The sequence below is a fragment of the Musa acuminata genome, unplaced genomic scaffold, assembly GCF_036884655.1.
Source record: "Musa acuminata AAA Group cultivar baxijiao unplaced genomic scaffold, Cavendish_Baxijiao_AAA HiC_scaffold_1137, whole genome shotgun sequence".
Classification (NCBI taxonomy): Eukaryota; Viridiplantae; Streptophyta; class Magnoliopsida; order Zingiberales; family Musaceae; genus Musa; species Musa acuminata.
Window position 1 is genome coordinate 715,893 of NW_027021349.1, and position 26,589 is coordinate 742,481.

A 26,589-nucleotide genomic window follows, 5' to 3' on the forward strand; every position below is an offset into this window, starting at 1 on the left:
ATCAGTATATGTATCTCTTGGTGTTCTTTCCATAATATTGTTGACAAAATATAACTTTATATTACTAGAAAAATAGTAGGGCTATAATTTTCAAATTTATTTTATAGATCTCAATAACGATAAAAAAATTATGTTGTTATATAACACGAATTTAATGCTTAAGCTTTTGAATTGGATTAGTGTTCGATATGAATGTTTTTAATTGTTTATAGGGTTCGAGGAGAAAACCGTATATTTTTAACTTCTAATTTCCATTTTGAAAGTTAAAGAACATAATAATTGATAAAAAAAATTTATTAGATTATTATATATCGTGAGAAACGAAACAAAACGATGATGATCAGACTATTTTAAGATGATATCAAAACGAAAGGTCCTATATATGTATTCTAATAAATTCAAGTTTCGCATGTTAAGTCTACGCATAAGCGTCGAAAATATAGATAATGTGGAAGAAGCTTTCGGTATAATAAAAAAAAATAAAGATAAATAAATTAGAGAATATATATCATGATCCACTTACACTTGCAACTTTATTTGATCCATCAGGTGTGCAGTGGACAATGCAATGACAAGTTAGAGAATATATGTAGATATCATGACCCACTTTACCACTCTGGTTTGATCCAGCAGGTGTGATTGCTTCTTTTCACCCCTCCATGCCTGCATGAATTGGATGATGCAAGAATCATTTGTCTAATGAAAGGGGCCTATGTTGCTTGGCTAACACAAAGCCCTCAGCAACCCCACCTTGTCCATCCTTTCCCTGGAATGGATATAAACAAGTGGTAGGTAGCATCTAATGGTGTATGTTTAGCTCATCAGAGAGCGTCAAGTGTCCCATGCGGAGAGATGCTTTACCAAAGCAAAGATGGTTCCTTTGCACACCAACAGCTAACACAAGATTTGATTTGTTGTGATGTCCATCATGTTCGTGGCCCCACTTTTCTCCCTCCTCCTCCTTTTATTGCTTTCATTCCCTCGGCAGCTCATCAAAGAATGAGAGGAATTTATGCAGACAAAAAGGAGTACAAACCTTTACTGGTCCTCTTCACCTTTTACCCACTCTCTCTCTCTCTCTCTCTCTCTCTCTCTGTGTGCAAACAAGCGAGGTGGAATAGCGGCAGCCATGGCGCTTTGTCATCATCTCCAAATCAGCCATGGTGGTGAAAGAGAAGAGACTTTGTGAGGACTCCATCAGCAGCAGAAAGAAGAACGGTGTAGGATCTCCACTTTGAGCTGTCTCCATATGCTGCCGATATCAGCTTGTTAGGTAGTACGCGTGTGTCTAACTCGGCAACTTTGATTCTGCTTCTTTGTAGGTAAAGTGCTTCGATTGATGTCAGTAAAATAAGCTTAAATTGCTCCAACCAGATAACTTTAAGTATCCCTCCCTGAATCGGACGGGGACGTCTCCATCCAACCTCGTAAACAAATCTAGCAGAGAAGCCACCATTATCTGCACTTCGATAACAAAGCAGCAGATGGCCAATTCTTGGCCTGGCTTTATTGTTGGAACATGTGCTTGACAGTGATTTCATTACCATTAAACCGAGGATACGTATCTGCAGAAATGGCAGGGTTTATGCTCGGATCCACGACCTGTCCGTGAACAGATGATATGCACGAAGAAGAGGCATGGCGAGCTCGAAGAGGATGATGTTACACAACCCAGGAGCATGAAAAGATGGAAAAGATGGTTAAGGTAGACCATCTTTTGTAGGGTTTAGGGTGCAGATGACCGACAAAAGAAACACTATATCCATACAGTGATACTGATTGCTCGGCTCGAGAAAGTTGCACATCCTCGCAGCTCGAAGCACTGCCAAAGGGAATTTTCTGTGGCAATCCTGTGGCACAGTTCATGTCAGATTTGTGTTTCCACTGTGGATAGATATATCATCGACCCCAGCCACACCCCGGTTTCATGATGATATGAAGGTAAGGTGGGCTGCTATGAGCAGTCTCCACCATGAACGTTATGCAAACAGAGGTTCTTTGATGGAGCAGAACCACTTGAACCCAATGCTGTTGCCATGTTTACATGAAACAATGATTGTTGAATCCGAGTCATCGAGGTATATCAACAAGACCATAATCACATCACTGCTGACTGAAGCTTTCCAGCTATTTCGAATCAATATCACTACATATAATTGTATTTATTTCCTTAATTTTAAACACATAAGTTGAAAGCTTAAGTTGACTTACAAACAATGAGTTTTGATGTCTTCATTTTACAATTTTTTGATAACCACAGTATGCTACAAGTCTTTGATCTTTCAACAGACCGGAAAAATCATGAAAACTCAATACATATCACCACCAGTTGATCAATCAAGCCTACCCAAGGAAGAACAGGATATAATCAAAACTCCCAAATTTAAATTATGCCCATGGACATGGTGCTGCAAGCCTGATGACAAGGAACTGATGATGAACAGGAACATCCTAAGAAAGCACAGAACTTGTCATGTTTCTGAAGTCCAGACCTTTGGAGAAAAATCTCACAACTCTAATTTAAGAGAACATAAATGTAGAGCACGTAATGAATGTCCATTTGCTATCCCAAGCCAAAAATTGAAGTGAACGATAAGTCTGAAATATGGAGGAGCTGCTTCATTTCTTCTTTCCTGCCTTCGCAGCATCGCCGGCCTTTGTCTGGACAAGACAAAATGAAGAGTAAGCATTTTTCTAGTGCATCAAAATCAGCTCAAGAACAATTGGCAAAAAGAACAAGACAGTCATTTGCTATCCAAATATAAACAAGCACAAATCCGTTTGCCTTGGTTAAATTGTGAAGATGTTTAGCTCACCTTCTTGACTCCGCGAACTTTCTTTGCCCTGTTCTTCCTTTCTTTCATCTGTTTTCTTGATTTCTCAACCTTTGTAGCAAGCCCATTCTGCCAAAGAAAATGGAGATCAGTAACAACCTTTTGTCCAAAGACACTAGTGTCCAAGCAGATCATTTGATTCAGCAGTGCATATTTCCAAGCAAGAGTCTGTGATAGCTACCAAAAGCATAAGCTTGTTTGCAATATCCTAAAGTTGTAGGTGTACATTAGATCCGACATATCAGGTCTGAGTTATCCCATCTTCAGTTAATATGATCCATGCATCTAATGGTGATGCATGCAATCACTAGGTGCATCCAGTCGTGCCTCGATGCTAACAGTACTTGTTGCTAAAAAAAGTTTTCGGTCCCTACACTCGAAAGGAATTAGCAAGTCTTCATGATTATCTAATTAAATAATTGACATAAAAGATGCAGTTATTCTTTTGTTCATTCACGACAGACCACAAAGTTATACAAATGATATTCAAGGTTAATAACATTTATCAATCATGTAGTTATTCACAGTAATTGTATATCTTGTACAATGGAGTTCAAGTTACTTGTGAGATTCCTACTCGTCAGTTATTAACAGCATAATTTTACATGAAGACAAGCAAGGCCCCTTGTGTCACTATCCCTTTTGTCACAAGGTTATACAAATGGTATTCAAGATTCCTAACATTTATCAATCATGTAGTTGTTCGCGTTCAAGTGACCAATTAGATTCCCACTTGACAGTTACCACAGAAAAAATTTAACATGAAGGTATGCACCGCAACCCCTTCCGTCACTGTCCCTTTGGACCTTCACTTTCTGTTGTTTCTCTATCTAATTTCTGGTATTTCATCACCAAGCCCCGATTTCCTGTTAGATTTTTACTCCCTGCAACTTCTTTTCAATGCTATAGCACAACCATAGTCTCTTTTGCTACTAGTTTTGGTTGTTTCTCCGTTTGTTTTCTGACATTTCGTCTCCAAACCTAGATTTTCTTTCAAAATAATTAGTTCATACACATTACTTGTACTGGTACAGCACAGCAGAAGTATGTTTTGCTATTAGTTTTCTCAACCACAACCTCCATATCTGCGTAAGTAATGATAATACAGATGTATAAATCCATTTGTAGCTTGAGAGTAACTGATCAGATCCTGATAATATAGATGTATAAAGCCATTTGTAGCTTGAAGGTAATTGATCAGCTCCTGAAATTTTGTATCATATAACAGCCTCAAACGACCCTGGGATACCAACGGCGGAATCAACAGCCTCCACCCCATTACTTCTTTCGGAGTATAATTCTAATTAAAAAATCACAAAGCATACAAAGTAAAATTCGACCCAGAAATTTAAGATTTAATTAACATGACGTAGTGTGGAAGCAAACTTTCTGATGCGACAGAATAAACTTCATTATGATTGTATTAGTGACAGTTGACAAATTAACTAATTCAACAAAAACTGAGACAGTTGAAGATGACATCTCCTCTTAATTGCATAGTTTAGTAGACAGATCAGATTCCACAAATACAAGCAAAAAACAGTGAAAACCACAATACAAGGCAAACACAATGGTCCCCACAACCAGGCAGTACAAGGCTGAAAGAGATCTTTCGGACCAAAATTTTGTACTTCAGAAATGATGAATCCATTGAGCAGGAGCACTAATTTGTTGTACTTAAATCCGAAGGATAGATTGGTGATTATTGAAATCAAGCAAAAATGACTCATCCAGCCACATTATGCTAGTTTACTCATCTTATCAAGAGATGATTAATGCCCTAATTGCAATTATAACTAGAAGAACAAGATTTATAAGTTTCAACCCATGGCACTGTGCGAGTGCATCGCAAGCTTGGGTTACTGCTTATAGATGGTTGAAAGAATGGCCATATACCTCGTCAAAGATAAAAGAAACACCCCTATCATGTGAAGCAGACTGTCAAAAGCCAACAAAAGATCAGACCCACAGGGAATGTTTATTGCTAATCTTGAACCAAGCATTGTCATTTGACTATACACTGGATTTATATGAAAAGGATGAAACAGTTTATGCAATCAAATTCTTCAATTGGACTAAAAGAACAGGGGTTTAAGAAGCTGATCATTCCATTATAGCCAAATATGACAAAAGGTAGCTGAGAGGCTTGCGATAGAGAGTGCTTCATAAGGCACAACAAGCTGCCACTCCAATGGAAGACAAGCTGAATGAGAATAAAGAAAAGCAAGTGGAAGACCATGTTTTAGTCTCAAGTTAATAATACTGCGGTCAGGATACAAGGATCACTCCAAGAAATCCTATAAAAAGATCCAAGAGGATGCAACAGAAAAATAAATGTCCTGCTTAGGGGATAAACATGTGAAAGACTTGTTAAACAGAAAGCATGCTCCTAACACAATAGAAACAAGGTGAGATAAAAGGTGCATTTTAATTTAATAAAATAAGAAGATGATGGACAAACTTTGTTCAGATAACTTGTAAACTTAAAAGGCAGAGAAAGGAAAGTTAGATAAAGAAATCAACTTTGCACCAAATAAAGAGCAGGAGATAAATGACAAAGTTACCATCTCGGCTCAGCTGAGTTTGATTGATTATATTCCCTAGGTATCGATCAATCCTAATATAATCACAATTAAACTTCATAGGAGTATAGTGGATTTCAGTATATTTAGAGCCGAACCCAAGCAATAACAACAGATTTTAAACTGTGACTGATATATAAACAAATTCTGGAACATCCTGCCCAACCTAGCTTGGTTCTGAAATTCCATAATGAGATTTCAATTTAATTGACCTTATGCCCTGAAACAATTTAAAGCTTATGCCTATAAAAGGTCTGAATAAAAACTGAATCCATGTTTAGTTAAGGCTTCAGTTCATTCATAGAAACAGTTAGGTTAAGGTTTTCATCATCATAGTCAAGTAAAAGGCCAGTCATCTATGACATCTTGTAAAATTTTCCGGGTCATCATAGTCGATGTTCCTTTAAATTTTGTTGGCCCAAAAATATTTATTTGGTTCTTAATAAAATTATACCATTTCCTAGTGGTCAGTTGATGTGACTAGAAAAAGGATAAGGCTGTTATCATAAGACCTGTTTAATGCCACTTCTGAATCTCTTATTCAACTTTCCCATGCAAATGAACATAATTCCTTTTTTTTATCAAGAGCCATCAAAATAGCGCCAGATGATGCCTGATTGCAAGTTCCTACCACAATGACTTTAGCAATTTCAAAACCAGTTAACATCCAAGAACAAATTTTGATACAATGAAACAAGACCAAAGAACACATATCAGGCGTTACCGACTAACGTAAAAGTGAAAATTAAACTGCAGAATGAAAAGATCACGATAGCATTGGATCAAGCAAGCACTAGCAAAAGAAGGGACGGGAGCTGGTATGAATGCATACCCTGATGAGCCGGTACTTGGGCTCATACTTCTTTGCATTCTCCACCGAATCATAGATCAAGCCAAATCCAGTCGACTTCCCTCCTCCGAAGTGCGTTCTGAACTTAAACACGAAGATCGTGTTCAGATCCCTCACCTCGTATAGATTCGCCAGCTTCTCCTTCAGTTCCGCCTTCGCCACAACCGAATCACACAAACAGTAGAAACCTAACTCAGATATCCATATAGAGCAACAACAAACAAATGCAACCAATCCCAAAACCCAAAGGCACGCGAACCGACCTTCGAGACATTGGCTCTTCCCGGGTGAAGCACATCAATGACCTAGAAGCAAATACATACAGAACCATAAAAAAAAAATCCTTTTTTTTTCCTCCTTTTACATCAAAACGCACTCTGAGGAGAACAAGAAAGAGTTCAAAAACTAACGAATTGCTTCCTGGAGAGGAGACGATTGGTCATAAACTTCCTGGTCCGGATCGTGACCGCCTTAGCATCCGCCATTCTCGTTTCCTTCTTCCCTGAGAAAGAGGCGGCCACCGACGCTGGCAAGCAGGAGAGAGAGGGAGGGAAGCGGCAGGTGTTCGCGAACGGTATATCTAAACCCTAACCCTAGCCATCGGCCGTTCTTGATATGGGCTTTCGTTGTGGATCGGCCCAACAATTTTATAAATGGGCTATCGGATTTGGAAAGAATGGATCGGATCGCTATTTGGGCTATCGGATCTTAAATTCGAGCGGTATCCAATTTGGCGTGGAGAATCTCTCATTAAAATAGCACGTGAAATCAAGCGTGAAGGTTTCGCATCATTACATAAATTCTTTATCCTAAAATATTTGAGCATATTTGGTATCAAAATAGATGACTACAAGGTTTGTAATATCGTATCGTACCGATATTTCGACCTGGGTTCGGTACCAGTACGATACGGTATACCGAGCGGTACACCCAGGTGTACCGAACGATACACTCAGATGTGCAAAGTATTGTAGCACTGCTACAGTGCTACAATGCACTCGGACCGGTAACAGGCGGTCCGTATACCGACAACCTGTCGGACCGGTACGTACCGCCCGTACCGGACGATACGGTTCGGTACGGTAGACCCTGGATGACTATTCTTTATTTTATTTTTTCGTCGGAGATAAACCTAATTATTTATTAATAAAAATATCTTTATTTTTTCCTATTAATTCATCACAGTCGCCTCAATAAATGTTTTTATCGGAGTAAAAATATAAGATAAATAGATTATATGAGTGGATGGTGAAAGAGTTGGCAATAGGAATATTTCAGTCCTTCTTCAACCATCCATACATTTTAGAAGAAGACATGGGGATGACTATCTCTTATTCTCTTCTCATGAAACTAAGAAGCCTTTGAAGTCAAAGGTGCCATCTTATTCTAGAAAAATGCCAGGGAATATCTTCCATCCATTTAGCCATTGATTTTAGAAAAATAAATTCAGCACAATATATATATATATATATATATATATATATATATATATATATATATATATATATATTCTATCTTCTTCCTTTGTCTAAGACATTAAATAAAGCACAAATAGCAATATTAATGATGATTTGTTACAATGCCCTAATTATTTGAGATTGATGATGTATATTTCTTTTTCAATATTAAGCATTGTATCAAACAGTATTTTTTATTAAATCAAAAATATGTCACATATATGTTAGGTCTATTGCTTATTATTAACCTACTTTTGCACGAGAGCATAAAGTATTCAGAGTTTTTATATTCGTTCCGTTGAGTTAGTTACGATAATTCGTTTACTTATTATCATCGAATTTAATTTTATGAAATATAAAAAGTTTTATCAAAAAGAGTAAAGTTTTGTTTCAATTTGAAATAAATCTTTAATAGTTTTGATCGTCATACTTATTCCTTTGAATGAAAAATGTTACTGTTTATTGAATACACTTGCATCGATCCGAAATTTTTTATTTTTTATTTTTTATGAGAAATATATTGATAATGATCTTACGAAGTTTTATATTTATGATTAAAGATTTTTATTTAATATTAAGCAATGTATAGAGTGCTATTTTTGATTAAATAATAAATATATCGTATGTTATGTCAGTTCTCTCATGTAATTTAATCTTTACAATTAACACTATTCCTATGTTAACTATCTTTTTTAGGTTATGCCTATGCTCTCAAATTAACTTTTTATTAATAAAATTATTAAAAATAAAAGATATTAAAATTAATTTTTATCCATCATTTATATATAGCATATGGTGTCAGTGTTTTTCTTTAATATAGTTGAGAGCATTAGGATAGATAAGAATATTTTATTTTATTTTTTAAAAATTATAAAAAAATAATATATATATATATATATAATTATAAAAAATTATAAAAATAAAAAATAAAATATAAGAGATAATATTGTAATTAGTCCTTCTACTCCACATCCTGTTTACATAGAACCAGTTGACCCCAAAGAAGTAAACACCCTTTCCTTCCATCCCCCTCTGGAAGCATCTCCGTACGGACACCCACCACCGTGGCGTTCCCGTTATTTCGTCCAACTCCGGCGACACGATCCTCCTGACCGACCACGTGTTTGCTGTGGCTTCCGCACACGTGTAACGACCGCCTTGCGCGACGACAAAGTTGCGGTCGGGCGTACCCCCAACGAGCATCACGTGATCATTCACGTGGCGCCAGTGTCAGGGATTCAACGGCTGCGATCGGTTCTCCTCTCGAAGTCCACCAAATGGTGTGTCGCGCCGAACGCGTGGTCCGCCATGTGGCTGCCACGTCATCTAAATCCTTTATGGGTAAGATTGTAACTTCACTCGGTCATTTACATGAGACAAAGCCGTGATAGATCCGTTGACGAGCACCATCGTCACTAAACCAAACGTTACTCGATTCCGTACCTGTCCCGTAGGACCGGGACCCACAGAGGACGAGACGGGCAAGTGATAAAGGGTAGGAAAACGGGTACGCGAAAGACACCGTCGAGCCGGGCGATAGGGCTCGCGAGGCAATGAACGGTAAAGATGATCCCCGCGACGGACGGTGGCCCTGTTCTCTTGTCGCCATCCAAGGGCATTATCGTAATTACGGTGGAAGGGCGTGGGGGGTCACGGAAGTCGGCGCCTTGATACCGAAATGTCCCGCCGCCTCCGTCGCGGACGCAGCTCTCTCCGCGGAGAGGGAGAGGTCGACGCGGGGAGGGCGTGAGCACGGGGAAAGGCGGCGGCGGAGGCGGAGATGACGAGGCGGTGCTCGCACTGCAGCAACAACGGCCACAACTCCCGGACGTGTCCGGCGCGGGGAGGGGGCGTGCGGCTCTTCGGGGTGCGGCTGACGGAGGGGGTGGCGGCCATGAAGAAGAGCGCGAGCATGGGGTGCCTTCCTTCCTCCTCCACCTCCGCCGCCGCGTGCACCGCGTCGTCCTCCCCCGCCGCCGGTGCCGCCGCGTCGCCATACGGCGATCCGCTTGTCGACCACCACCACTCCGCCTCCGCCGCCTCCGGTTACGCTTCCGATGACCCCGCCCGTGCCTCCTGTTCTTCTAATTGCCGCAGCGAGCGCAAGAAAGGTCCGCCCTTTTCCCCCTTCAAGTTCACATCGATCCATGGTCGAAGGATCGGCCTTTCTTGCTTTTCCCTAATGATCTCCATCCGGTCAATCTATTCCCTTTCTCCATTCATCTATTTTGTTCAAAAAGATGGTTTCTTTCATCGTTGTGCACTTGGGATCGTCTTTTTATGTCTCGTTTTCCTTGTGATCTTTGTTGGTTTTCTCTGAGTGTTGCTTAGATTTTGATCTTGATGTTTCCTTTGGACCCAATAAACTTTACATACCAAAGATGAACTCATGTTTCACTTGTTAAATAATATCTTTTTTTTCGGGGAGGAACTTCTAAGAAACCTTATCATTTCTTCTGTTTTTTCGTGATTTGTAGTCACTCTGGTTTCTTCCTTCTACACTGTAATCAATGGAATGCATGTTTATATAGTTTGGAGTGGCTACTTTTTCTTACCTCTTTAATCGATTCCCTATTCTTAGTGTTCCTTCTTTACTCGTCTGTGTGGGCGGCTCGGAACCGTCCAATGTGTTCAACACCTCGAGGCAAGGCCCATATAATAATATCCAATGGGTTTAGCACGTAATTTTGTGACCACAATTGAAAGCGATGGTCCATAAAATATAGTTTCTGCGTTTGCGCTTTGCAGGCCATAATATGGTTAGTCTGGTCGTGTGATTGTTTCATGGTCTCGATCAAGGGGCCACGGGGTTCATATTAGGTGTTCTTCTGTATGCCTTCATTATTTTACTCTAATATTTGAGTCTTTTCATAGCCTATGTTTTGTACGCCTTCATTTGTCTATTGTTTTCCTTCTTAGAGACCAATTTCTTAGCGATCGATTGTTCATTTGTTGTGAAAGTTTTTCTTACACCATTCTGAACTTTCTATGCCACTAGGATGATGTATATGATTGATTGCATATGTGGCATGTCATCATCAAGTATAAGTCTATTCCAGTTTTCTTTTCTTAGTTCAAATAGTTTTTTATGAGAACTTCGATTGGAAAAAAGAAAATACTCTGTTGTGCATAGAAAATATACTTCGTTTCTGCTTCAACAGAGATTGGCAGTTGCTGCCTAGCTGGTTGCCTAGCAATTGTGAATCTCTAATGCACAAGTTCTAAATTTGGGTCTAGTTTTGGAAATTCCAGAATCATGCAATGTTTGACGTGCCAAAGCGTACTGCTTGATATGGACTGTGTGTACCGGTCCGACTAGTATGGGTGATACATTGGTATACTTTGGTATGCTCAGCATAACTCGGTATGTACCGTATCGCAAGCTGGTTGGTATACCGGTAATGCGAACCATGGAATCATGTCCACTATGAGTCTTGATAATTGTAGAAAGATAATAGTCAAACCTGAAACCCATCTCGACCTGCATTATTCGTCACCTGCAACACGAGATTGTATGCCTTATCCTGGAAAATTCACCTAACTAATCGTCTCAGCCTGTGCTAAAAAGTTGATCTGCTGGAGGTACACAGTATGCCTTATCATTGGTTGGTTCCTTCTCATCCATGTCTCCATAAATTTTTCTTGTTTATGAGGATTATTGACTTCTTTCTCTACTGCTGTTTTGCATGCGAGTTGATGTAACTTGGATGTAATTTCCTGTGACATTCTCGGATATTTATCTTTGTTCTCACTAGTTTATTATGCTCTATTGTATTCTGTAAACCCATGATGGCTATTCTTTCACTTAAGAATCTCATGTTGCTTGCCAAATGATCTTGTTGGGTGTTTCTTTTTTTTGCTTGAGATCTCTGATTTCTTCAATTCTGTTGACAAAGAAATTAAAGGTAGAAATGTGTGTGCTTTTTCTGGATCAAGAACTATGTTCTGTCTTTTCGGTCATTCTCTATTTGCTGATTCTCATCTTCAGAGAACAGTGATGAGGTAAGAGCTTCTATCACATTAGGCCATGTTATTTTCCCATTGCCAGATCAACCAAGTCAGTCAAAAATGCTGGCATCATCCATGAGACTCCCAAAAATGCACAGTCCACGGAGGGGGTGCATATGCAGCCTTACCCGCAAATAGAGAGAGATTATTTAAATCAATTGTGGCTGTATTTAAGTACCATGTCAGCAATCAAGCAACTTTAGCCTGTGTTGCATGCCATGATTTCTGGTTATGTTAGGTTCTCAGCTTCCTGCACTATAATTCACTAACTCATAGCTGAAAGAGAACAAGATGAGACATTCTAGACCAAAAGGAAATGCTACCCTTGTGAGCTTCACATGTTTTGAGGGCTTTGTGAAATTTTTTGTTGATTTGACTAGTTGATGATCAATATCAGTTTTCCTTGTTTAAAGGAATCCAACTCATTGCATAATAACATAAAGACCCAGTACACACAATGGATACTTTGTAGGCTCCTTTATTTTCAGACTTCATTCTTGACACAATTAAGGATGAATTAATCACCTCAATTGTGGTTTGACAGTGGTTCCACTTGGTTTTGCAAGCCTTTCCAAGTTTGTGTTCCAAGCTGTTAGACTTTTGGTAACTTATTTTGGCACCGTCACATAACTATTCTGATGTATACGTTCGGTAATGGAGAAGTTAGCATAACATAGAATAATAGATTACTTATATGCTTTAATGGACTCTTCTGATCGATGAGCTCCAGAACCATATCTGATATTTTTTGTAGGATAAATTCCTGAAGGACATCTTATATCAAATTACTTGATGGCGATCTGATAATTCTATTATTTGTTTTATGAATATTTAGAGCAATATTGTTTTATGTTTACATCTTTAACTACAAGCAAGACTTCCTGGAAATGAACTTCAATTTTTAGTCGTTGACGTACCATGTAAATTTTTAGCTTTTCCCTGTATGTTTGTGTGAAGGTTTAGGTTACGTGTCTCATCTATTTCGTGGTCCTTCTAAATTGTGATAAACTGTGGAACATTTCTTCTGTTTAAAATTTAGGTTTAGATTTCGTTGTTGAAGACTCGCAGTAAATTCAGAGAACCAATATTCTAATAGTGCACCGTTTAGCAGGTGTCCCTTGGACCGAAGATGAGCATCGGATGTTCTTGATGGGCCTTCAGAAACTGGGAAAAGGTGACTGGCGTGGAATAGCTCGGAACTTTGTTGTGTCTAGGACCCCAACACAAGTTGCAAGCCACGCACAAAAATATTTCATCCGACAGAGCAATGCCTCAAGAAGAAAGAGACGCTCCAGCTTGTTTGACATGGTCCCTGAAATGGTTCAGCTTCTTTGTCACTTTATCTTCATTCTTTCTATGTTCTGCAGTACTACATGGATATATAAACATTTCCTTTTTTTGTTCTTTGTCTGAATGTTCGTGCAGCCAATTGACCATGGCCCTCCACATGAAGAACAGTTGTTGCCCAATTCTCCTATTGAAGTCGAGACCACCAATAAATTGCCAGCTTTGCATCTTGGTCTACAAGGACCCAAGCCTATCGAACCCTCAACAACCGAGCATGTTGTGGAACCGAGAGAAAGTATCCCACATGAGAATCATCCGGTAATGATGCTACCAATGTTCTACCCGACCTTCATACCAGTGCCTGTGCCATTCTTGCCTTCGGATTTGGCCGCCACTGCTAAAGATGATACGATGGGGGAAGCCCACGAGGTTGTAAAGCCAACTCCTGTTGTCCGAAAGGAGCCAGTGAACATGGATGAGGTCATCAGCATGTCGAAGCTCCGCATCGGCGAGGGTGTAGCCAGGAGCATAGAGCCATCTGCTCTCTCCTTCAAACTGTTGGGTTCCTCCTCTGCTTCAAGGCAGTCCGCCTTTCACATCAACCCCTCCATTGCCATGCCTGATCTGAACCAAAGCAGCGGCAGCCCTATCCATGCAGTTTGAGACAACATTGTCTCTTGTTCTCCGACACCGGTATCCTAATATCTGCGTCAGGTTATATAGTACATCAGATTCTTGCCCTAGTGTGAATTAAACTGAAGTTCTTGTCATAATTGAACTGCAGTTCTCAATGAATAAGGCCTTTTATTGTCAGTATCATCCAGCCAAAGCTGCCTTCTATGGTAGTTTCAGTCATACTACTATGAAGAAGAAATCACATGAAGTAGGGGATTCTTATTTCTACAAACAGTATTTTGAATTTACAATAGTTATGTGCAAATATTTCTTTTTCTGTGATCCATAAATATGTGCATAAACACATTTACAATGCCATCACCCGTGATCAATTTATTCTACTTTGTTTTCTACAAAAACTACGTCTTTCCTTTCTTAGTGTTGCTTATATCTCGACAATCCATCATAAACAATGCAACTCAAAAGAGGGCAGAAGGAGAGCCATTACCTTTTTGACTTCCAGCTACTAAGCCTTCAGAAGAACAAAGCTGAATCAACGAAAAGGCATATTGATCTCCTATGCAATCCACAAGCATCTCAAATCTCAACATATCAATTGATTGAGGCAGCATATCACATGAGCTACAAGTTGAAGCTTGAATTGGTTAGAGATACAAATTGCACCATACACCATATAGGGGAGCAAGAAGATAAATCCAAATGCAATGATGTCTCCCATCCACAAATGTCTTAAATCGATGACAGGAAGCACATCCAGAACCATGAACACCGATTTTAAATGATGAAAAGTAAAGTATATAACATACAGATACAAAATAACATCTATAATTACACAATCTTGTACTTTATCTTACACGATACTATCGACAGAACAAATAGCATCAACTAATAAAATGTAATACATGCATTACATGATTCTAAAAGAGCTACATTAGATGATTTTTACAACATCTGTTTTATCGAAGAATTTCTTTTAGTGCAGTTATCGAACAAGGGATCGTACATTTTTCCCCTTGTCTTGAAGCATGCAGCATGCATAATGCTCGTCCTGCGATTTTCCAGGCAAAGCTGCATCTGCCAACAGCCTGACACCTCTCTGCATAGTCGTAAGCATTGTTGTAGATGGCAAGAGCTTCATCCCAGATATCTTCCAGCTTCCTAGGGCTTTCTTCAAATTCGGCAGCTCCATATAACAACTAAGATTTGTCCAATAAATGAGAACCTTTTGAACGAAAAATTATATAGTTGTCTTTCAATAAAATTATGGTACACTTACCAACTTATATTTCTGTATTATTTCATCTGCCATTTCATTTTTGGAATCTTTAGTTTCGTGCTTCATTTCCATGACCTGCTTCATTTCTTTCAGATAGTTGCTGTACCTTTGGCTCCACAATAACAGGCAAGACTGAGACGGCTCTTCCGTAAAACAAGGAAGTTTCGATATACCTGCAGCCCAAATTGTAAATCCTTGAGCACTGGAGTTGAAAGGGTGTAGGGACCAGACCGCTCGGGAAGGAATGGTCTTGGTGACGAGTGATCATCTATAACAGTGCAAGATATACAATGTTTTTGGTTCCAAGTAAAACAAAGTTGTTCATGCTTACACAACGAATGCATTGGTCTGTTACAATTTTATTATTGCATGCTTTTCAGACTTCATAGCTAAAAAGAACTCCATCTAATATGATCTACATAGAAATCTTAGTTCAAAAGAACTGCAGATAATAACATATCATAAAATAATATTAAACATGTTTTATTTAATTAAATCTATATCATTAGCAATATATGGCCTTTCAGGCGACGATCTGTGTTCATCAGGCCTTTCTAAGGAGTTATTGCTTACGACCATGCATGCTGACAACTTTGATATAAAGTTGTCATCATTCATCATTCCAGTTTAGCTGCACAGACAGGCTGCTAGTTTTTTAATGGTGCATAGAATTTGATTACATACCATCAGGGAGAAAAAAAAAGGGGGGGTGGGGGGGGGGGGGGTGGGGGGGCGGGTGCATGCTGCACATCACAAAAGCTAGTTAGGGTACTGACTTATGCTTTATGCAAATGCACATATAGTTTATGCTGGGCACCTGGATCGATTACTTAGTGAGCAACCAGGTTTTCATAATTGTGCATCACATACAAAGTCCAGGAACAGAAGTACTCGCCATTAGATGGAGGATCTTCAGTTTGCACTGAACTCACTTTATCAAAGATCAATCCCAGGATGGACATCGAAGTATAAGAATTTGACCTTTCCATGTAATGTGGATACTTCTCAGCCTTGAGCTCAATTGGAACTTCTACCTAGTTTACGAAATGGTAGATTAGTAAAGCAAACTCACCTTGTGAATGATAGATTAACCAGAAACACAACTCATTAGAGATCACCATGTGCCTGTAAAGAAGCATAAAATTTATTGAAGCACAAAGAAAAAGTGACATGGCATCCGTAGAACCCTTTCAAGATAGCTACTTAAGATAGATATTACCACTATGAAAGCACAGCAAAAATGACAGCGTTGCCACTTTCATAGGAAAGATCTTGTCAAGCCATGCTAGTGTTACTAGGAGCAATAGGGTGAGATGAATAGTTGTGTCATGTAAAATGATAGACAACATAAACTAGTCTCAACTAGCTACAAACATCCAGTGAATGAGAGTAGAGATAAACATCCAACGAACCATAGAACCTTAAACATTAAGAAATAAAAAAAAATATTTAGTAAAAAAGAACAAGGGCATGACTGCTTGAAACAGCTTTCTGCCAGAGCACCAAAAATTGAGTATGACAAAAGTGTCTTTCGGAAAAGAAACTGTCAGTTTTAACAGATTAAAAGAAGATTAAGAAACCTGACTTTGAACAACTAGTCAACTAGTACTCAGAAACTGACCTTCACTCCACTTTTTGGTGCATCCAATGCATCATAATATATATTAACTAACTGAAGAATTTTTTCTTTCAGACATTCCTTTTCCTCTGCGCATTCATCACCCAGAGTTAGCAGCCTATCCATATAGGACAGCCAGCAATCAGATGCCATGCTAACTGTGTTACTGGAAGAAGGATATCAAATTCCATGTGTGAGTATGCTGGAGAAATAATAAGAAAACAAATGGGCAACACTATAATGCAAGAATGCCTAGAGGTGTTTTTGAGCATACGAGAACTTGTTTTTGTTTTGTAAATGTAACCAGGAAGATAGCTTCTTGTAAGAAAGATAATATTATGAGAGTACATGTGATAAAAAATTCCAAGCATGGGGTGAGAGTATAATAAGAATAAGACTGAGCAAGAGCACATCAGAATTTGTAAATCTGATCTGGAGCTAGGAGAACTTGTTCTAGGTGTATCTGTTTATGATTGTATCTAGGAAAATTAGCTTTCCATAAGAAAGTAAAAACCAATATAGTACTGTATTAAAGCAAATTGGAAGATGAACTAAAAAAAAAGACATACATAATATGAATCACTAGCTACGAAAATTGTAAAGTAAATCAATGCTTATTTGCTACCTTTGCATGTAGGTTTTCCATTTTTCTTATTACGTGCCACAAAGACAATTGCCAACCTTTTGGCATGGCCATACCGAAGACAAATCACATACCCTCGTGCTATGTAACACTTATCACTAGTAACTATTATCAATGGTTGGCTATATGATCAAATAATACAGCCATAACAATAGGATAATTCCTTTCCTTTTATGCGATTATTTTTTCCAACATACTTATGGATCTTAGCAAACAATTATTGACATGACCAAAACTGCACCCTTTTTGGGCCCCACTCCTGCTAAATCCTGGTTCTGCGCTCAGAAACAACCACAATAAACTACAGTGTTGTGACCTGAGAGGAAGCAATGAAGCACCTCACAGATCCATTATTTTGCAAAGCATACCTGTCGTAGAGTAATAAAGTGCAACAATCTCTATCTTGTTCTATATAAAATTTTCAAAAAAGAAGCCAAGTCTTAGTTTTGGCATATTCATCATCCTCTAGAATATGTACTAACACATTTCCTTCCTACCCAACTTTCACTTTTGCAAAAGTGAAAAATGAATGACTGACCAACCTTTTTAGTTTTGACAGCTTTTGAATTTCTTATAGAGTGGACTTGAGCTTGAAAATTTGGATCATAATATGATAAATCTATTCTTGATCAGTCAAGTGACTCATAGGAAAACCTAGACAAGGTACAGGAACAACTGAAGATGCTAGTTTGTCAGGCTAAAAATTCACTTCCATCTTTAAAACAATGTTGCAATTCTACTTGTTTGCAGATGGTGTCTAAGTGAATAGACATAGTTCTGACTCCATAATTAGTGAGTTCATATGAAATGATACACATGAAAATACCTTGGCTTGAATCTGTTGATCAAGAATTGTTGGAAGAGTTCCCTTTCCAATTCTTTACTAGAAAACTCAATAGGTTTTTTTTGTTGAATGCCTCTCATATTTGAAGGTGTCGGAGTCCATGGCATGCTACTCCTAAAATATTGCAACAACTGAACAAAGAAGGATAATGCATGATTAATCAGGTAGTATAAAATGTTCCAAGTGTAAAAGCAGTAGCATAAACTTGATATAATATTATAATCTAGGAGAATGTCCAACCATAATTGTACAAATTATGGAATCTACAGCAAACAAGGAGAGAACTAAGCCATGTCTTCCAAGATGCATTGTAATTTGTAGATTACTTGAGAAGCACCAAAGATTTACCATATCCGGTGCATCTGATGGTTTTGCAGAAATTAGTTAAAACTAGGAATAGGATCTGAAACAGAAAAATAACGAGCAATGAAGGATAACAACAAGAAATTATTTGCATAGATTGCCTAAAGAACATGGTGAGCTACTGCTTAATACCAAGTAAATTATTAAATCATAAAACATAGAAATTGCATTAGCAACGAACGGTAACACCAAGAAACTTCTTACATACTTCACCTCAAAAAACATGGTTGCCATACTTAATAGTTAATACCATGTAGATTATTAAATCATAAAATAAAGGAGCACACATCTGTAGTCCCATGTGCTAGACACAAGACAGAGGACAATGACTGCTCATTTCAGATATGACTATACATAAACACCACAACCAACTTATCACAGTTAAAAGATAAGAGATGTTACAGATAGTATAAAAACTCCAAAAACAATTTTATATGTGTACCATCCAAATGACAAAAGTTTCAGTGTTACAACTCAAGTTCAGAAGAAAAGGACAGTATTTACTTGATTTCAATTTATTTCTTTAACCATAGTAGAGAAAACTGAAGTTCCAGTAGCTTCTCATAGAATAATGTAAACAATTGTTGGGCCTAAATAAGGTCATTTTGGCTCTAATCAAATCATCTTAAGCTCTAAACTAGTCACTCTCCAACTTTCAATACCTGAAACTTTTTTCTCCTATTAAGTAAATTTATCAACCACAGCAACTCAAAAATTTTATTGTAAATCATAGCAAGTTTACAAATACCGGATGAACTAGTATGTATTGACCGTTATTTGCTGGTCCAAACAAAGACCAATACTAGAACATATATACTGGTACAGATTGGATTTGGTTCTTTATTAATTTTTTCCAATGATAACAAGCGATGCAAGTTGGTATACCACCTAATACACTGCTATCATACCAGTCCAACCAGTTTTTAATACATAGGACCAAACAATTAAAAATAAAGGCAACCTTATGTTTTCTCATTCAGTTAATAGGAAACAGAAATGAATGTTGCACTCATTTATGATAAAAAATCATTATATATCAATGCTTACTACTCGTATCTGTGTCAGGCATGTGGAACACTGGAGCAAATGGCCAAAACCTAAGCACGAACAGAACAATTCTACATGATATGTTCCAGGATGAAATACATTTATTAAGAATATAGAAAATGTCTAATAAAAAGAAAAATACTAGCCTGTGAGTTTCTGGAGACCCAGTACATATCACCATCAAAATCACTGTTTGCCATCTCATCAGCTAAAGACCGTGGCCCTTTAGTTGGGAAGAAAATAGCATATTTAGAATATCCTACAAACTTCTCTAAGTCCTTATTGTAGGTTGCAGTCAGAACATGTACGTCACCGAAGTGCAACCCTGGATGCTTATAAACAAGAACATCTCCAGAAACTTGCCCATTTTCACTGCACGAGACCAAATTTTTAAGCATTACGGACTGTTAAGTTTAGAATATTACTGAAGATTCATGCAAGCAAGAAATGACAAACTGGAAAAATAATGGGATAAATATCTATTAAAATAGTTGAAGAGTCCTGAGCAAACTTCACTAGGCAATACATACAGTATAACACAAACTTCATTAGGTTTCAACAACCCTGTGGGGTCTACAGTCCCCATTAGATAATAACAATCCATCACTGGAAGCTTTCCTGTCTTCAAACTCTTCCTTTCTTCTCTCATTAGAATTGAAAGACGAAACTGCAGATATGGCTCATCAAGTGGCATTCCACAAAGTATCATTCGGGACACAAGGAAATCATCCATATCCCCATACTTCAGTGCAACTACAAAACAAAGAAAAGCAGGAAAGTTCAAAAAGCTACCAAATGACACCTCTGGTAAGAAAATTATGAACCAAAGCCATGAAACATAGACACTCTCTTTATCTGACCAGGGATGTCCAGAGACTCAAAATAAATTTATCCAATTGCTGCAGAGTCAATTATCACTTAAATGTCAAAAATAACAAAATAGTAGAGTATGAACCCACCAAGAGATCCAACTATGTATTTTCATCTTAAAAATTACCTCGAAGTGCTGCCTGTTTGCTGTACCTAGCATTTTGGGCATCATCCAGAGAATTCATCAAAAGTTCCAAAAAGAATTCTTTGGGAACTCCTCCGTAATGAAGCAACACAATCAAGTGCCTTGATAAGCAAGTCCGCTTTGGTTGATTGCTGAGATAATGTGAAAACAAAATCTTGATAAACAATTTCTGATACCAGAAGTACAAGCTGCACTTGCAAATTACCAGCAATAGGAAACATGTCTTTAACACACAAAAAAAGTTACCAATAGACAAGTAGGCAGACCAAATAATAAACAATCTTGATTTATCCTTATGTATACAAATTCATACTTCCCATTCATTTTGTTTCCACTAGATACATCGACTAAAAAGCCATGAAATTTTTATTATGTGAATTTTGGTTTCCAGGAACTTTAGATCCTGTGGACCAGTTTAGTAGTGTCTATATCATACACAATGCCTTGTCAGCTATTTTTCACATCAACACAACTCATGTTGGTTAATTCTTATATACTAATGAACATGTAGTTATTGTTCGCTTCTTTACAGAAAATGCATATGAAAAAAAAAGCTACGAAAAAAGTGAAGGAAACGAACTTTGTTTCTAGAAATTTTGATGCCATAGATTGTCTGACAGTATTGATATTAAATGAGGCACCTTGTCAACAGATTCCTATGTAAAATTAATTAAAAGAAATCGACTAAGAAAAGTAACATATCTACAGCCAACAAGCCCCACAGCAACAAGAATGGTCATGGCTAAAAGGAAAAGCAATTCTACAACAAAAAATCAGACCAAACCCAATGTTAGCATAATCACCAGAATCTTCATTTTATGTCATGCATACATACCTTGTGGCAACAATCTCTATGGAGTTGCAAGATTGAATATATGAAATATTTGGGTCTGATTTAACCTTTATCATGGAACGCCGTACCTGTATAGTTTCCGGAGGAAGCTACATAGACACATGCACAGTATAAATTAATCATACATCTACTGTTTTCAACAAAACAAAAAGTTAAAACTATAAACATGTGTTTAAGGTTTCAAAGTTATTCCCAAACAATTTCTTTATTAGCTAAGAACATATAGCAGGACCATCACCAATTCCAAATATAAGAATCACAAAAGTTGATAACCTAGTAAGTTATCCAATAGTCAACCACAAAAAGGCCAAACCTTAAATGGAAAATTAACTACAAGTTTCCAAAAATTCATTCTAATAAATGCATGAATAGTTAAGTGCCCTTGTGTTGGGCCATATTTCAGGTTCGATACCATTGAATCTTCTATAAATCACAATGAAATTGAGAGTGAATGACAACTTCAACAATGACATAACTAGTAAATATTAAAATAGTGAACTTGCAAATTTATTTAAGCTTACAAGTTTATTTAGAAGAAGAGTTCCCTTAACAGCTCTTCCGTTGTTGAACATGCGGAACTGGATAAGCAAAGGCTGGTACAAAATGAAGAAGAAGCACATGAATTGTATACAATATTTTGTAGATGGCAAGAAATCAGAATAAGAGCATCATTCACTCCTCTGCCTGCATACCACTTCAGAAGTAAGAGATCTACATTGTGCAGTGCCTAAAAGCCTTTCTAAAGCTTCAGCTCCACCTAAGCATTTCTGAAACACAGAAATTTGAATACAGAACCATGAAGAGAAGAAAAAAATATAATGTAAATAAACCATAAAACAAACATAGATAAGAATAGGCTAGAAATGTAAACACTTTTAAGAATAGAATATAAAAGGAGATGCCTTGGAAACCTAGATGAGGATAACATTAATATTACTTGAACTATGATGGCTAATAAGATTAGGAGTTTAACAAAGAAGATTTTTAATGAAACTAAAGGTAGAGGTGTAACCTTAAGAAAGTGTTAATGGTGGTGCGAGAAAATTAAAAAAGCAATTTTTACTAAAGGATTATGTTTTAAAGATGGGTAAAATTATAAAAATAAGGAAAACTTAAAAGATATAAAGAATCTAAAAAAAGACTAAAAAATGATTAGTATGGCAAGATATAAAGCTTATAATAATTTTTATAATAAATTAGGTACTAAAGATAATAAAAAATATATATATCCAATTGCTAAATCATGGGAAAGATAGTGAAAGGATTTAGATAATATTAGATGCATTAAAGGCATAGATTAAAGAATACCTGTTAATGATAACGAGATTAAGGAAAGATGAAAAAAATTATTTTTATAAATTATTTAATGAATATTTTACATAGGACTTAGATTTAACAATAAATAATAATGGTAGATTTAATAATCATAGATTTGTTCATAAAATTAGAGCTAATGAAGTAAAAGACATATTAAAGAAGATAAAAATAACTAAAAGTATGGGGCTTGATGATATCCCTATTGAGGTATGAAATAGTATAAGAGAGAATAGATTGATTAACTAGCTTATTTAACAAAATCATGAGATTTGGAAGAATGTATGATGAATGAAGAAAGAGTTTTTTAGTACCAATTTATAAAAATAAGGATGACATACAAAATTATTCAAATTATAAAGAAATTAAAATTATGAGGCATACTATGAAACTTTGAGAAAAAGTTATCGAAAGTAGGATAAAACTTGAAACAAATATCTCTAAAAATTAATTTGGTTTTATGCTTGGAAGATCACCCATAAAAGCTATTTATTTATTAAGACAACTAATGAAAAAGTATAAGGAGAAAACCAAAGATTTGCATATGATTTTTATTAGCTTAGAAAAAGCCTATAATAGGGTTCCTAGAGATTTATTATAGTGAGTTTTAGAAAAGAAAGGTGTATTCACTAATTATATTAATGTTATTAAAGATATGTATGACATTATAGCTACTAGTGTTAGAACTATAGAGAGTGTGTCTAGTGAGTTTCCTATTAGCATAGGATTACATCAAGGATCCGCCATTAAGTCCCTACATTTTCACATTGATAATGGATGAACTCACTAGTCACTTTGTATGTTATTTGTTAATGAAATTGTCTTAGTTGATAAGAGTATAAGTGGAATTAATTATAAACATGAGCTATGGAGGCAAGACTTAGAAAATAAATGTTTTAGATTAAGTAAGAGTGTAAGACTAAAATTGAATATATAAAATGTAATTTTAGTGATTCTAGAAATAGATAGGATAATATAGTTAAGTTGGATGAACAATATGTTCCTTTAAGTAAAAGCTTTAGGTATCTTGGATCAATTATTCAACAAGTCAAAGAGATCGATGAATATATTATTTATAGAGTAAAAATAAGATGATTAAAATGGCGAGGCACTGTCACGAACGGTCATCGCGCACTCACAACAACTCCGTTCAACGAATCGTTCGTCGCACTCATCTACATGTACAGCTGCTTGGTAGCATGTTTTGTCTTGGTTTCAAGTCATTTTGCTTGTAAAAATGTAAGTTCGAACAAGTTATAGCGCTACAAAGCGACCGCTCACCGAATCAAGCAAAACAGCCCCAAAACAGCTCCGTTTTCGTGGGCCACGGGCTGTTTTCTGCAGTCCGCTTCCGCTCACCAAAACGTCAGCCATCTCAGCCCCTTTCAACCCCCCGGGTGGCACAAGGCTGGATGGGGCTTCGGTATAATGTCAGGCGTTGAACAACCTTTCGCAAGTTCACACGTTACCTTGACGGGAACTTGTTGTCGCGCCCGGCACCCGGTGAGCAGTTGTTTGTGGACTTGCAATTGTTCGTTCAACCCTCTAAAGTCCTTGTTTTCCCCCTCTCCCTCTTTTCTCTTGTGCACGCAAGGTGCTCGCTGAATTGCTTGTAAAGCTTCCCCCTTTCGCGAGACTTCGGGACTTGTCCGTCGCTCGTTCTTTCGAACTAATCAACTTTCTCTTTTACAAGTCCTTAGGGACCTGCGAGAGGTTGCAAGTGGGCTGATCTTTGCGGAGCAATATCGCAAGGGCGAAGCACGACTTAGGTAAGGCAAACTAAGTTCGCGTCTTTGCCGCAAGGGTGCCTCGCGACTTAGGCAACGCAAGCTAAGTCTGCGTCTTGGCCGCAAGGGTGCCTCACGCCTTAGACAATTCCAGCTAAGGTCGTGACATTGTGGTATCAGAGCGGGTAAGGACTTCGAGCGAGCAACGAAGGAACTTCGCAACTTCGCCATGGTAAAGCATCGTGGCGAATCAAGCAAGACGGGGCAAGCCGGACCCTTGCCCCAAGCAGCCATAGGTGGGCTGTATGTGCATACTCGCTCTCATGCTATTGGAGCCGCTCAAGAGGAGCGCGGCAACGAACATGATGAGCGAGAAGTTGGCTACTCTCCACGAGCGGAGGAGGCGCAATCTAGAGTGTCAACTGGAAAAAAGAGTCACAAGGAGAGACTCACAACGGCGGAAACCCGCTTGGATATTCTTGAAGCGAGCATGGAGGAACTCTACCATGGCCAACAAAGGCTTGTTGGGGTAGAGAGCTCGCAAGAGGAAGCGGAGTCCAGGATCGACAAGGTCGAGGCCATAGTCGACCGACTGTCTGATGACACCAAAGACTCTGTGCAACACTTGCAGGATGTTGTGGCAGAATTCACTTCAAGGGTGGCCATGCTCACAAGAGCACTAAATGCGGGAGGAAGCAACACCCGCGTTTCACCACCACAAAACTTGAGGGCACCCGAGCCTCATGGTTATGGAGGGGTCAGAGATGCCAAAGAGCTCGAGAATTTTCTGTTCGACATGGAACAATACTTTCGAGCTACGAGGCCCGATTATGAAGATACCAAAGTTTCTATAGCAACAATGTATCTGAACGGAGATGCGAAACTTTGGTGGCGAACCCGTTGGGAGGAGATCCAACAAGGTCGATGTCGGGTTGACACTTGGGAGGACTTGAAGCGAGAGTTGAGAACTCAGTTCCTACCGGAGAACACAGAGTTCGTCGCAAGAAGAAAGTTGAGACAACTCCACCAGAGTACTTCCATCCGAGACTACGTGAAACAATTTTCTGTGCTAATGCTGGATATACAGGACATGTCCGAGAAGGACAAGCTGTCCAGCTTCCTCGATGGTTTGAAGCCATGGGCTCAACAAGAACTAAATCGAAGGAATGTCACCGATGTGGTCGGGGCAATTGCTGCTGCAGAAAGGCTCACCAACTTTGTTTCCTCTGAAGACCCGGGAAGAAGGAAACAATCTTCAGGCAATTGCCCTCTAAAGTATTATCAAGGGAATGAGCTCGGGGGCGAACAAAAGAAAAAGAGTTCCCACAAAGGGCCAAGCCCGAAGGGCAAGGCCTCGAAACCTGGCGGATACTTCTTGTGCGGAGGGCCGCACATGGTGAGGGAGTGCCCACAAAAGCAGGCACTCAATGCTTTAACAGCTTCCATCCACCCCCCTCGGTCAGAAAAGGGCAAAGCTGTTGCTCTTAGTTTGAGCAGTTTTGAATTCAGCAGCGATGACAAGGAGTCGCAAGGACCCCGAATGGGAGCAATGCATTTGTTGAACGCCATGCAGGGTCAAGTGGGGGAGAACACGAAGACAAAGCTACAAAAAGCAGGAAGTGGTGAGCTGATGTACGTAGACATCAAGCTAAATGGCCAAACGACCCGTGTAATGGTGGACACGGGTGTTACCCATAACTTCATAGCCGATCGAGAAACAAAGCGACTTGGGTTGATCTTGGAGAAGAGCCCAAGTCGAATGAAGGCGGTGAACTTGGAGGCCAAGCGAATCTCCGGGTTAGCAAAGGGAGTTCCCATCAAGATCAGAAAATGAAGCGGGAACACCAACATGATGGCAGTGCCATTGGACGACTTCCAAGTGATTCTTGGAATGGAGTTTATGCATGCGGCGAAGTTGGTGCCTATGTCGTTCCTAAACTCCTTGTGTATGATGGGAGGTGACGACCCCTACGTGGTTCCCGTCTCTCGGAGAGGAACTAAGGAACCCCAACATATATCGGTATTGCAACTGAAGAAAGGGATGCGAAAAGGTGAATTAACCTTCGTGGCTGCTACGAAGCTAGAGTAACTCGACGAGAAGGCCATTCAAGAACCTGCTGTGGTGGCAAATGTCCTGAAAGTATCCCATCCCACTCATCGCGAACTTGTTCGACCAGTTGGGCAAAGCCAAGTATTTCTCAAAACTCGACCTTCGGTCGGGGTATTGGCAGGTGC

The 26,589-nt window shown here is 38.5% G+C and overlaps 3 protein-coding genes across 8 annotated transcripts in view; 1 reads left to right on the plus strand and 2 right to left on the minus strand.

Moving 5' to 3' along the window:
* Positions 1–2,365: 2,365 nt before the first annotated feature.
* LOC135671073 (small ribosomal subunit protein eS24z-like) lies at positions 2,366–6,833 on the minus strand. The gene is made up of 5 exons (XM_065178978.1): positions 6,677–6,833; positions 6,530–6,571; positions 6,249–6,419; positions 2,817–2,903; positions 2,366–2,661 (listed from the first exon to the last, which is right to left on the minus strand). Exons 1-5 carry the CDS (start codon positions 6,749–6,751, stop codon positions 2,620–2,622), a joined length of 417 nt encoding a protein of 138 aa, XP_065035050.1. The 5' UTR covers positions 6,752–6,833; the 3' UTR covers positions 2,366–2,619.
* A 2,532-nt stretch (positions 6,834–9,365) lies between these two features.
* Positions 9,366–13,831, plus strand: LOC135671072 (transcription factor MYBS3-like). Of its 2 annotated transcripts, XM_065178976.1 has the most exons (4): positions 9,387–9,676; positions 9,707–9,834; positions 12,843–13,051; positions 13,157–13,831. In XM_065178976.1, exons 1-4 carry the CDS (start codon positions 9,504–9,506, stop codon positions 13,679–13,681), a joined length of 1,035 nt encoding a protein of 344 aa, XP_065035048.1. In that variant the 5' UTR covers positions 9,387–9,503; the 3' UTR covers positions 13,682–13,831. The 2 variants fall into 2 exon arrangements, with proteins under 2 accessions (XP_065035047.1, XP_065035048.1); XM_065178975.1 differs by having other exon boundaries at positions 9,366–9,834.
* Positions 13,832–14,452: 621 nt separating this feature from the next.
* LOC103973036 (probable RNA-dependent RNA polymerase 5) overlaps positions 14,453–26,589 on the minus strand; it is a 38,850-nt gene continuing 26,713 nt past the window's right edge. For 3 of the 5 annotated variants that reach the window (XM_009387497.3, XM_009387496.3, XM_009387499.3), the window contains 11 exons: positions 22,006–22,080; positions 21,835–21,906; positions 21,296–21,402; positions 20,443–20,591; positions 19,976–20,198; positions 19,592–19,817; positions 18,018–18,166; positions 16,552–16,714; positions 15,826–15,964; positions 14,931–15,103; positions 14,453–14,850 (listed from right to left, as the gene is read on the minus strand). In XM_009387497.3, coding sequence (XP_009385772.2) covers positions 14,611–14,850; positions 14,931–15,103; positions 15,826–15,964; positions 16,552–16,714; positions 18,018–18,166; positions 19,592–19,817; positions 19,976–20,198; positions 20,443–20,591; positions 21,296–21,402; positions 21,835–21,906; positions 22,006–22,080 — 1,716 coding nt within the window. In that variant the 3' untranslated portion in view covers positions 14,453–14,610. Of the gene's footprint in view, positions 14,851–14,930; positions 15,104–15,825; positions 15,965–16,002; positions 16,056–16,551; positions 16,715–18,017; positions 18,167–19,591; positions 19,818–19,975; positions 20,199–20,442; positions 20,592–21,295; positions 21,403–21,834; positions 21,907–22,005; positions 22,081–26,589 lie in introns of those variants that run through there. The other 2 variants (XR_010512624.1, XM_018821282.2) reach the window with 2 other exon arrangements.